The 13,855-nt window shown below is 39.1% G+C and overlaps 1 protein-coding gene across 1 annotated transcript in view; it reads left to right on the forward strand.

Annotated features, from left to right (window-relative positions):
• LOC120064677 (collagen alpha-1(II) chain) overlaps window positions 1–3,330 on the forward strand; it is a 67,434-nt gene extending 64,104 nt beyond the window's left edge. The window contains exons 46-51 of the mRNA XM_039015299.1: window positions 432–485; window positions 630–737; window positions 1,099–1,387; window positions 1,686–1,873; window positions 2,264–2,506; window positions 3,184–3,330. Of these exons, the coding sequence (XP_038871227.1) occupies window positions 432–485; window positions 630–737; window positions 1,099–1,387; window positions 1,686–1,873; window positions 2,264–2,506; window positions 3,184–3,330 (1,029 nt within the window). The remainder of the gene's footprint in view (window positions 1–431; window positions 486–629; window positions 738–1,098; window positions 1,388–1,685; window positions 1,874–2,263; window positions 2,507–3,183) is intronic.
• Window positions 3,331–13,855: the final 10,525 nt, after the last annotated feature.

Consider the following 13,855-nt stretch of genomic DNA (forward strand, 5'->3'; position numbering starts at 1 on the left):
ATTACCCCCTAATCTCCCTGTACCCCTAATCTTCCATTACCCCCTAATCTCCCTGTACCCCTAATCTTCCTGCACCCCCTAATCTTCCTGCACCCCCTAATCTTCCTGTACCCCTAATCTTCCATTACCCCCTAATCTCCCTGTACCCCTAATCTTCCTGCACCCCTAATCTTCCTGTACCCCCTAATCTTACTGTACCCCTAATCTTCCATTACCCCCTAATCTTCCTGTACACCTAATCTTCCATTACCCCCTAATCTCCCTGTACCCCCTAATCTTCCTGCACCCCTAATCTTCCATTACCCCCTAATCTTCCTGCACAACTAATCTTCCAGTACCTCAAATTCTCTCTATACACTAAAAATGTCATTGTACCCTTTATCTGAAGTTGTGTATATCCTAGACGTTGTCTGACCTGTGTCCCACCACAGGGTCAAGCTGGAGACCAGGGTGCATCTGGACCTGCCGGACCAAGTGGATCAAGAGTGAGTATAGACAAAAGCAGTAAAACGTTTAACACAGGGCTTTGAGAGGTACCTGTCTTATTCATTGTCAACCAAAGAGCATGGCAGGCAGAGCTGTAGTGTACAGTAAGAGTGCATCTGAATCCTTGCGCGTGTTCTGTTTAGGGACCCCCCGGACCAGTTGGTCCCTCTGGAAAGGATGGATCCAACGGTATGCCCGGCCCCATCGGACCTCCCGGACCCCGTGGTCGCTCTGGAGAGACTGGTCCCTCTGTGAGTATCGTTCTCATCTCCCAATTTACTATATCTTAAGGATCATCAAAAGTTCACAGAGTAGTGGGTGACTTGGTGCCAATCTTAAATGACACCCTATTTCCAATACAGTGTGCTCCCTTTGCTCTGGTCAAAGTAATGCCCTAGGGAGCAGGGTGCCATTTGAGATGGCAGCCAGCCAAATGAACACTTGATGTTACCTGTACTTTAACTCCTCTTTGCTCTGTGTTTTTCCTCCTCTGTAATACCTATGTCACTGCGCTGGTAGCAATACATCACCTGTACCTCGTAGTCTAGCATCTTGTTTTTCCAATATCTTCAATCAATTTAAGTATTCTATCTTTCTATCTGTGTATCGCAGGGTCCCCCTGGAAACTCCGGACCCCCTGGTCCTCCTGGTCCTCCCGGCCCTGGTATCGACATGTCTGCCTTCGCTGGCCTGTCTCAGCCTGAGAAATCCCCCGATCCCCTGAGGTACATGAGGGCCGACCAGGCCTCCGGAAACCTGAGGACGCACGACGCCGAGGTGGACGCCACGCTCAAGTCTCTCAACAACCAGATCGAAAACATCCGCTCCCCCGAGGGCTCCAAGAAGAACCCTGCACGTACTTGCAGAGACCTGAAGCTGTGCCACCCCGACTGGACGAGCGGTGAGTGACGGGATAGGAGCGAAGATTGCCTCTTTGTTAGGGGACAAGAGTTTTATAGACCAACATGACTTGACCAGGAAAAACTTGGGGTCCTAAAGTTTCTCCTGGTATGGTCAGGTGATGTGGTGAGGTTAAACTCCTACCCTTACTGATTAGATCGGGAAAAACTCTGTGCTCATGAGGAAATCTGGAAGGTTCTATAGTGTTCAAAAGACAAAATAAATATGACCAGGTATATTATAGTTACATAGGAAGTACTACTAATTGAATGTGACCTGTCTCCTCCGTCTGTCTGCAGGAGAGTACTGGATCGACCCTAACCAGGGCTGCACCATAGATGCCATCAAGGTCTACTGTAACATGGAGACTGGAGAGTCCTGCGTCTACCCCAAGCCCGCCAGCATCCCCAAGAAGAACTGGTGGTCCAGCAAGAGCAAGGCTGCCAAACACGTCTGGTTCGGGGAGACCATGAACGGAGGATTCCACGTGAGTCACCATTCAATCCCTCTTCTATCCTCATTATATGATTTTGATCATAATGAATACAAAATACAAATTCCCTCTTTAGTCTCAGATTCAATCTCTGCCCTTAGGCAAGTTTTTAAAAAACTGGCAGTGAATTTAAAGGGTTGAATCTTACACATATCTGCCTTTTTTAATTCTCAATTGATGCCACCAGTCAGAAGAAGTTTGCTACATTTTTGGTTGTAGTTTTAACCAGACATCATACAGTATATAATTATCACATTGGTCCTAACCTCCCTGTCTCCCCCTCCTCTTTCACTAGTTTTAACTATAGACATGTTATAATTCTACATCATTGTACTGGATTTAACCTTCCTGTCTCCCCTCCTCTCTCTCCGCTGCCCTCTACAGTTCAGCTATGGTGATGACAGCCTGGCTGCCAACACGGCCAGCATCCAGATGACCTTCCTGCGGCTGCTATCCACCGAGGCTAGCCAGAACCTCACCTACCACTGCAAGAACAGTGTGGCTTACATGGACGGGGCCACGGGCAACCTGAAGAAGGCCGTGCTGCTCCAGGGCTCCAACGATGTGGAGATCAGGGCCGAGGGAAACAGCCGCTTCACGTACACCGTCATGCAGGACGGCTGCACGGTGAGAGGACAAAAACACACACACACACCATACACACATACATAGAAACACACACACATACACACACACACACGTACATACACACATACATATACACACACACACACACACACGTACATACACACACATATACACACAAACTCCTTCAACATTGCAGTCTCGTGGGGTTAATTCTTGAGGCAGTGAATGCTGTAAATTTGGTGTGGCAGACCCATACAGTCACAAACACGTCCATTCAGTGTCTGCTGTTCTCTAACAATATCATCTCTGTCCTCTAACAATATCATCTCTGTCCTCTAACAATATCAGCCCTGTCCTCTAACAATATCATCCCTGTCCTCTAACAATATCAGCCCTGTCCTCTAACAATATCATCTCTGTCCTCTAACAATATCAGCCCTGTCCTCTAACAATATCATCCCTGTCCTCTAACAATATCAGCCCTGTCCTCTAACAATATCAGCCCTGTCTAACAATATCAGCCCTGTCCTCTAACAATATCAGCCCTGTCCTCTAACAATATCATCTCTGTCCTCTAACAATATCAGCCCTGTCCTCTAACAATATCATCCCTGTCCTCTAACAATATCAGCCCTGTCCTCTAACAATATCAGCCCTGTCCTCTAGCAATATCATCTCTGCCTCTAACAATATCATCTCTGCCTCTCTGTCCCCAGAAACACACAGGAGCATGGGGCAAGACAGTGATTGACTACAGATCCCAGAAGACCAGCCGGCTGCCCATCGTGGACATTGCTCCCATGGATATTGGAGGAGCGGACCAAGAGTTTGGAGTCGACGTCGGTGCAGTCTGCTTCTTGTAAAGACAAAGGAATGAAAAAGGAAAAGCTGAGAAAAACCCCCATAAAAGATGAGAGAGGGAGAGAGAGAGAGACAGAGAGAGAGAGGAACACACACTTCTAGCAAAATGAATGAAAGAGAGAAAAGAGAAAGATCAAGTCACTTTTTTTTTTTTAAGTTAAAAGTGATTTTTCCAACTAGGATATCTGCACTGAATGGCACCGGCAATATTCATCTGTGATTTCATCGACTTCCAGTCTCACTCCGTCAACCCCTCCCTCCATTCCCCCATCCACTCCACCCCCCAGCCTGGGAGCACCTCCCCACTAACAAGAAGGAACAAAGGAAGAGGAGAAGGAGAGAAAAGGGGAGCATGTCAGAGCATGACAGAAAGAGAGCCGAGTTGGTGTTATTTATTTATTGTTCAGGTGTAGGTCCCAGGTGTGTTAGGACTGAGTGTGTTACCCTGTAAAAAGGCCCCACGCACAACAACATACATAATCTATCAGTTCCTCACCTCCCCAATCTCCTCTTTTCTTTCTCCTATTCCATACCTTCTCACCCCAAACATTATATCAAATCCAAACCAAAAATGGAGCAGTGTGAAAGGTGCAGGTGTTCCTAGTTCCAACCTCTCCCCCAGTGTGTATCAGGAAGTTACTGTGTATTATAATATAGTGAAATGGTGCTATTGCTGTAAAACCAGTCTGTATTCTTTAACAACCAGATACTGATGTATTAGTGACATGTTTATAATGTGTATATATGTATATGTGTGTGTATACATATATCTACAGTTTTCAGAGAGTACATTTCACGCTGAGATTTGTTTTCAGAGTGGTAAATGTCGCTGCCCCTTCCCCCCGACCACAACCCCCCTCATTGGCTGCCCAATAAACCGTGTCTATCATTTTTGTAAGAGACATGTTCAATTCGGGATTTCAATCTCAGATCTAAACTTTTTTTGTTTTGTTTTAATTATATTATAAGCTACCTCACGCTAAAAAAGAAAGAAACAACTAAGCAAAGTTATCCAAGTTTACAAATCCAGCTTGGGTGATCATATCTTTGGTGCATGAGACCCCATGTTGTGAGAAGACCACCAGAAGGTGCCTTTAACCCTTGACCTATCCCACTCCACTTTGTCCCATATGCCCCCACTGTCCCCTCACACAGGAAATACCCTCTACCCTGGCAGGAAGTACCTTTGCCCTGGCCACGCCCCGTAGGAACAGGCCATGCCCCCCTAGGAACAGGAACAGGGCAGGGCTGTTAGACTTGAGTGAGTTCTTTCTCACAGTGATATCACTACTAGACAATCCAGACCTCCTTTACACACAGAGGAAAACCACCTACGACCAGGGCAGAGGGTGCTTTTATTTTTGAGGGTGTGTATATTTTGTATTATTAATAATAATAATAGTACTATTGTTAATAATGATAGCATTACTATTATTATTATTATTAAATATGATGATCATGATTTTGTTTTGTTACAGTTTTGATTCATGTAAATTGGAAATAAAAGAAAAAACAAGTAACAGACTGAAGTCGCTTTTTTTATTTTATTTTTTGGGGGGGGGTTTTGATTGTTATTCATCCCCATATTGCTCCAGAGAAAAGTGTGCATCTGGGAAGGTCTTTTTTCTGTACCCTGAAAGTATGATTAAAACCTTTTCTGTTGCTATTATGTTCCCAGAGATAGAAGCAATACCAAATCTTGATCCTGTGTCCTGTATGCACTCTGCCTTGGTCTGTGTGTTTGGGCTAAATGCATATCGAGGGGTGGGATGCGGTCAGAACACACAAGGAGAGACAGTGGAGAGGTGGATGATGGTGAGCCGCCATTTTCTTTTTGTTTTATTTGTTGGAGAGAAAAGGCAAAAATTAGTGAGGAAGTGGAAAGTTCATATCATGTACTATTTTGTATGTGTAAAATAGTTGTGCAATATTTTCAGATCGTTTTTAAGCATGGTAGATAGAGTAGGAATGGGAAACATTGCCAACCACAATAATCAGTAACTGTATGGGTTTATTATGTCATCCTGTTCTTTTTATTTCATTTTCTTTCCTGACTTTTCACCTTTCACCTTTCACCGTAGCAATAAAAGGTAGAAGCATTTCTCTTCACAACACAGAGCCACGTTTGTTTCATTTTTTATATATTTTCTTTCCTAAACTTGGTTTTAAAGTTCATTTAATATTTAATGTATTGGTTTCCAAATCTATGATATAATCTTTGTTTTAATCATTATTGACATAAAGAACAACAGGTAAACAAATCAACAAAAATACATCACAAATAAAACATCTTTGTAAAAATGACACAAAAGGAGGCATGCTTGGTTCTTGTGTTTGGGTTATTGACATTTCCACAGAATCGGTTTTGTCACTCAGGTTGTGGTCTACATGCATTGTAGCCTGTGACACAAAACAGTTACAGAACAGTACAGTGATATGAATTAAAGGAGCAGGGTTATCGTTAAAGGCAGGAGGAAACTACAGCCCGCAGGTGGTTTGAGTCAATTAGTATTTTGGGTAAAACAATAAACACTCCAGGCCACAGTTGAACGTCTAAAAACCAGACAGAAAGCATGTAGAAATTATTATGGAACATATAGTTCCATCATTTATATAAATTATAATGGAACTATATATTTAAATAAATCATAATGGACCTATATATTTATATAAATTATAATGGAACTATATATTTATATAAATTATAATGGACCTATATATTTATATAAATTATAATGGAACTATATATTTATATAAATTATAATGGACCTATATATTTATATAAATTATAATGGAACTATATATTTATATAAATTATAATGGAACTATATATTTATATAAATTATAATGGACCAATATATTTATATAAATTATAATGGAACTATATATTTATATAAATTATAATGGGCCTATATATTTAAATAAATCATAATGGAACTATATATTTATATAAATTATAATGGAACTATATATTTAAATAAATCATAATGGACCTATATATTTATATAAATTATAATGGAACTATATATTTATATAAATTATAATGGACCTATATATTTATATAAATTATAATGGAACTATATATTTATATAAATTATAATGGACCTATATATTTATATAAATTATAATGGAACTATATATTTATATAAATTATAATGGAACTATATATTTATATAAATTATAATGGACCAATATATTTATATAAATTATAATGGAACTATATATTTATATAAATTATAATGGGCCTATATATTTAAATAAATCATAATGGAACTATATATTTATATAAATTATAATGGAACTATATATTTATATAAATTATAATGGGCCTGTATATTTAAATAAATCATAATAGAACTATATATTTATATAAATTATAATAGACCTATATATAGTTACATAATTTACAATGGACCTATATATTTATATAAATTGTAATGGAACTATATATTCATATAAATTATAATGGACCTATATATAGTTACATAAATTATAATGGACCTATATATAGTTACATACATTACAATGGACATATATATTTATATAAATTATAATGAAACTATATATTTATATAAATTACAATGGACCTATGTATTTATACAAATTATAATGGGCCTGTATATTTTTTTTAAATCATAATGGACCTATATATTTATATAAATTATAATGGGCCTGTATATTTATATAAATTATAATGGGCCTGTATATTTAAATAAATCATAATGGAACTATATATTTATATAAATTATAATGGACCTATATATTTATATAAATTATAATGAAACTATATATTTATATAAATTATAATGGACCTATATATTTATGTATATTATAATGGGCCTGTAAATTTATATCAATTATAATGGGCCTGTATATTTAAATAAATCATAACGGAACTATATATTTATATAAATTATAATGGACTTATATATGTATATAAATTATAGTGGAACTATATATTTAAATAAATTATAATGGAACTATATATTTGAATAAATCATAATGGAACTATATATTTATATAAATTATAATGGAACTATATATTTATAAAATTTATAATGGACCTATATATAGTTACATAAATTACAATGGACCTATATATTTATATAAATTATAATGAAACTATATATTTATATAAACTATAATGGAGCTATATATAGTTAAATAAATTATAATGGACCTATATAGTTACATAAATTATACTGGACCTATATATTTATATAAATTATAATGAAACTATATATTTCTATAAATTATAATGGACCTATATATAGTTACATAAATTACAATGGACCTATATATTTATATATATTATAATGGAACTATATATTTATATAAATTATAATGGACCTATATATTTATATAAATTATAATGAAACTATATATTTATATAAATTATAATGGACCTATATATAGTTACATAAATTACAATGGACCTATATATTTATATATATTATAATGGAACTATATATTTATATAAATTACAATGGACGTATATATTTATATATATTATAATGGAACTATATATTTACATAAATTATAATGGACCTATATATAGTTACATAAATTATAATGGACCTATATATTTATATAAATTATAATGAAACGTTATATTTATATAAATTACAATGGACCTATGTATTTATACAAATTATAATGGGCCTATATTTTTTAAAATAACTGCCATTTTTCTGGGCCACACATTTTTTTGGACAAACAAAATGGTAAAAAAAAATCTATGTGGCCCTCCGTTGAATTTTGAAATCTCAGTGTGGCCCTTGAGCCAAAAGTTTCCCATCCCTGATTTAAAGGGACAGTGCTATCAGTTAAAGGACCAGGGGTGTCAATTAAATGAGCACTGCTATCATTTAAAGGAACAGGTTTGTCATTTGTTCAATTATCACAAAATGAATATCAATATTTTCTTAGTTAATTTTCACAATTTGTTTTGACCATGCACAGTTTCCCCACAACCTGTACTAGAATGGAACTCTGAACACCACAACATGTACTAGAATGGAACTTTGAACAGTACAACCTGTACTAGAATGGAACTCTGAACACCACAACATGTACTAGAATGGAACTTTGAACAGTACAACCTGTACTAGAATGGATCTCTGAACACCACAAACTGTACTAGAATGGAACAATGAACACCACAACCTGTACTAGAATGGAACTCTGAACACCACAACATGTACTAGAATGGAACAATGAACACCACAACCTGTACTAGAATGGAACTCTGAAGACCATAACCTGTACTAGAATGGAACTCTGAACACCACAACCTGTACTAGAATGGAACAATGAACACCACAACCTGTACTACAATGGAACAATGAACACCACAACCTGTACTACAATGGAAGTCTGAACACCACATTCTGTACTACAATGGAACTCTGAACACCACAACCTGTACTAGAATGGAACTCTGAACACCAGAACCTGTACTAGAATGGAACAATGAACACCACAACCTGTACTAGAATGGAAGTCTGAACACCACAACCTGTACTAGAATGGAAGTCTGAACACCACAACCTGTACTAGAATGGAAGTCTGAACACCACAACCTGTACTAGAATGGAAGTCTGAACACCACAACCTGTACTAGAATGGAACTCTGAACACCACAACCTGTACTAGAATGGAACTCAGAACACCACAACCTGTACTAGAATGGAACTCTGAAGACCACAACCTGTACTACAATGGAACTCTGAAGACCACAACCTGTACTAGAATGGAACTCAGAACACCACAACCTGTACTACAATGGAACTCAGAACACCACAACCTGTACTAGAATGGAACTCTGAACACCATAACCTGTACTAGAATGGAACTCTGAAGACCACAACCTGTACTAGAATAGAACTCTGAAGACCACAACCTGTACTGGAATGGAACTCTGAACACCACAACCTGTACTAGAATGGAACTCTGAAGACCACAACCTGTACTAGAATGGAACTCAGAACACCACAACCTGTACTAGAATGGAACTCTGAAGACCACAACCTGTACTAGAAGGGAACAATGAAGACCACAACCTGTACTAGAATGGAACTCTGAAGACCACAACCTGTACTAGAATGGAACTCTGAAGACCACAACCTGTACTAGAATGGAACTCTGAAGACCACAACCTGTACTACAATGGAACTCAGAACACCACAACCTGTACTACAATGGAACTCTGAAGACCACAACCTGTACTAGAATGGAACTCAGAACACCACAACCTGTACTACAATGGAACTCAGAACACCACAACCTGTACTAGAATGGAACTCAGAAGACCACAACCTGTACTAGAATGGAACTCTGAAGACCACAACCTGTACTAGAATGGAACTCTGAACAGCACAACCTGTACTAGAATGGAACAATGAACACCACAACCTGTACTAGAATGGAACTCTGAAGACCACAACCGGTACTAGAATGGAACTCTGAAGACCACAACCTGTACTACAATGGACTCAGAACACCACAACCTGTACTAGAATGGAACTCTGAACACCACAACCTGTACTAGAATGGAACAATGAACACCACAACCTGTACTACAATGGAACTCAGAACACCACAACCTGTACTAGAATGGAACTCTGAAGACCACAACCTGTACTAGAATGGAACTCTGAAGACCACAACCTGTACTAGAATGGAACTCAGAACATCACAACCTGTACTAGAATGGAACTCTGAAGACCACAACCTGTACTAGAATGGAACTCTGAAGACCACAACCTGTACTAGAATGGAACTCAGAACATCACAACCTGTACTAGAATGGAACTCTGAAGACCACAACCTGTACTAGAATGGAACTCAGAACATCACAACCTGTACTAGAATGGAACTCTGAAGACCACAACCTGTACTAGAATGGAACTCAGAACATCACAACCTGTACTAGAATGGAACTCTGAACACCACAGCGATACACACATGCAATACAAAGTCATATAGGGTTTTGCAACAAACATGTTGTCTGAGACAAACACAGTGTCTGAGACAAATGGAATACAGAAATATCGATCATGTTTTGATATTCACAGGAAACTCATTACAGATGGGCTGGTGAACATGTACTTCAGTTTGTTCATGACACACTTAATAACATCCTATTCTGATTGCTATAACAACGATATGGTACAGGAATGTCTAACTTTGAGAGGCTAAAAACTTGCCTTATTACATCACATGTCACATTGGCCTGCTCTCACTGTGCACAAAGACAACTGTCTCTTAAACTCACTTCAGTCACAATTCGAAAGTCCAGGAGAAAAATAGAGGACCATTACTTTAAAAGGATACTTCAGGATTTGGCAATGAGGCCCTTGACTTCCACAGAGTCAATTGAACTTGTGGATACCATTTTTCTGTCTCTTCATCCAGTATGAAGGAAGTTAGAGGTAGTTTAGTGAGCCAATGCTAGCTAACATTAGCGCAATGACTGGAAGTCTATGGGTATCTACTAGCATGCTAGCAGATACCCATAGGCTTCCAGTCATTGCGCTAACGCTAGTTAGCATTTACACTAGCACTAGTTAATCAACTTCCTTCAAACTTCACACAGAGATAATAATGGTATCCACGAGTTCATCTGACTTTGGGGTAGTAGACAAAGTCAAAATCACAAAGTGTCCCTTTAACTCCACAGACAGGCTTTAAAATTGCACTCAGAAGACAATTTAGGATCCACACGAGCTGTTCTGAAAAACCATGTTTGTTTCATTCGTCTGATAATTTTTGACAAAGATCATGTTAATTATTAAACCACTCTAAATCGGGTCTTAATTTAATTTTTCTGCTTCCGAGACAGCTGATACCCTGCAGTCATACTCTATTTTCTGCTTCCGAGACAGCTGATACCCTGCCGTCATACTCTACTCTCTGCTTCCGAGCCAGCTGATACCCTGCCGTCATACTCTACTCTCTCCCACTCGGCCAATTTAGAAATGATTGCTTGCTGCGTACTTGATGACCAGAAACTGATTTGCCACCCACTTCGTAGAGCCAGGGTAAATTTAGAACAGCATGAAGTAACCAATGTTGTGGGGATTGAGAATATAGATGACTAGCTGGTTGAGACTCAGTGACCTTGTAGCTTGAGGGTTAAAACGGCTTTCACTGCCCTTCAAAGCCTGGAGTAGAATAGCTAGTTCTAATGATCCAGAATATGAATCAACATCACATACCTTTCGAACCTGATGGATAGAGTACAAACAGACCCTCTGATTAGGCTTCTGGTTTGTAAGGATCTGCTATCTGCCGTTCAAAATTAATTAGGGCAAGGTCTGTTTTCCCTGTTAACAGTCTAATGGAATATGAATGCCACCAGTATTTGACGATGAAAGATGCCAATAAATATTGATATTTTTTTAATCGATTCGCTATTTCGCTCCTTCTTTCTTCTTTGTGTCTTTCTCTCCATTTGGACACTGTTAAAGCTGTGTTTTTTTGTAATTTGTAAAAAAATAAATGAAAAATATATTTCAAGTATTGGAAAGTATACTGAACAAAAATAGAAACGCGACATGTGAAGTGTTGGTCCCATGTTTCATGATGTGAAATAAAAGATCCCAGAAATGTTCCATTCGCACAAAAAGCTTCCTCACCTGGGAAATCGTCTGAGACAACTAAATAATTTCTGCACAAACTGTCATAAACCGTTTCAGGGAAGCTCATCCGCACGCTTGTCATCCTCACCAGGGTCTTGACATGACTGCAGTTTTGGAGTCGTAACCGAATTCAGTGGGCAAATGCTCACCTTCGATGGTCACTGGCACGCTGGAGAAGTGTTCTCTTCATGGATGAATCCTGGTTTCATCTGTACCGGGTAGATGGCAGACAACTTGTATGGCGTCTTGTGGGCGAGCAGTTTGCTGATAACAACGTTGTGAACAGAGTGCCCCATGGTGGCGGTATGGTATGGGTAGGCATAAGCTATGAGCAACGAACACAATTGCATTTTATCAATGGCAATTTAAATGCACAGAGATACCATGACAAGATCCTGAGGCCCATTGTAGTGCCATTCATCCGCCGCCATCACCTCATGTTTCAGCATGATAATGCACGGCCCCATGTCTCAAGGATCTGTACACAATTCCTGGAAGCTGAAAATGTCCCAGTTCTTCCATGGCCTGTATACTCAGCTGACATGTCACCCATTGATCACGTTTGGGATGCTCTGGATCAACATGTACAACAGCGTGTTCCAGGTCCCGCCAATATCCAGGAACTTCGTACAGACATAGAAGAGGAGTAGGACGACATTCTACAGGTCACAATCAGCAGCCTGATCAACTCTATAGGAAGGAGATATGTCATGCTGCATGAGGCAAATGGTGGTTACACCAGATACTGACAGGTTTTCTGATCCATGCCCCTAACTTTTTTTACGGTATCTGTCCCCAACAGTCATGTGAAATCCATAGATTAGGGGCTAATTTATTTATTGAAATTGACTGATTTCCTTAAATGAACTGTGAAATGTTAAAAATCGTTGGATGTTGCGTTTATATTTTTTTGTTCAGTGAGACAGTAGTTACAAAAATAAGATGTTGTAATTATTTCATTCAAGTCAGAGTTGTTCTAGAGAGTCCATTTTATATTAACAATTGTAAGTACAACCATCTCCAATCCAATACAGAAGCAGAATTTCTCCACCGACAGAAGCCCTAAATTGTTGCAACCGAATGCAGTCTCTTGGGCTTTCTCTTGGGCTTTCTCTTACGCCTTCTCTTGGGCCTTCTCTTGGGCTTTCTCTTGGGCCTTTCTCTTGGGCTTTCTCTTGGGCCTTGTCTTGGGCCTTTCTCTTGGGCTTTCTCTTACGCCTTCTCTTGGGGCTTTCTCTTGGGCTTTCTCTTGGGCCTTCTCTTGGGCTTTCTCTTACGCCTTCTCTTGGGCCTTCTCTTGGGCTTTCTCTTACGCCTTCTCTTGGGCCTTCTCTTGGGCTTTCTCTTACGCCTTCTCTTGGGCCTTCTCTTGGGCTTTCTCTTGGGCCTTCTCTTGGGCCTTTCTCTTGGGCTTTCTCTTACGCCTTCTCTTGGGCTTTCTCTTGGGCTTTCTCTTGGGCTTTCTCTTACGCCTTCTCTTGGGCTTTCTCTTGGGCTTTCTCTTACGCCTTCTCTTGGGCCTTTCTCTTGGGCTTTCTCTTACGCCTTCTCTTGGGCCTTCTCTTGGGCTTTCTCTTATGCCTTCTCTTGGGCCTTTCTCTTGGGCTTTCTCTTACGCCTTCTCTTGGGCCTTCTCTTGGGCTTTCTCTTATGCCTTCTCATAGGCCTTATGTTGAGCCTTCTCTTAGGCCTTCTCTTGGGCTGTCTCTTAGGCCTTCTCTTAGGCCTTATGTTGGGCTTTCTTTAGGCCTTCTTTTAGGCCTTCTGTTGAGCCTTCTCTTGGGCCTTCTCTTAGGCCTTATGTTGGGCCTTCTCTTGGGCCTTCTCTTGTGACTTCTCTTAGGCCTTCATTTAGGCAGTCTCTTAGGCCTTCTCATAGGCCTTA

This window comes from Salvelinus namaycush, chromosome 20 (assembly GCF_016432855.1).
Source record: "Salvelinus namaycush isolate Seneca chromosome 20, SaNama_1.0, whole genome shotgun sequence".
In the NCBI taxonomy this organism is placed as follows: domain Eukaryota; kingdom Metazoa; phylum Chordata; class Actinopteri; order Salmoniformes; family Salmonidae; genus Salvelinus; species Salvelinus namaycush.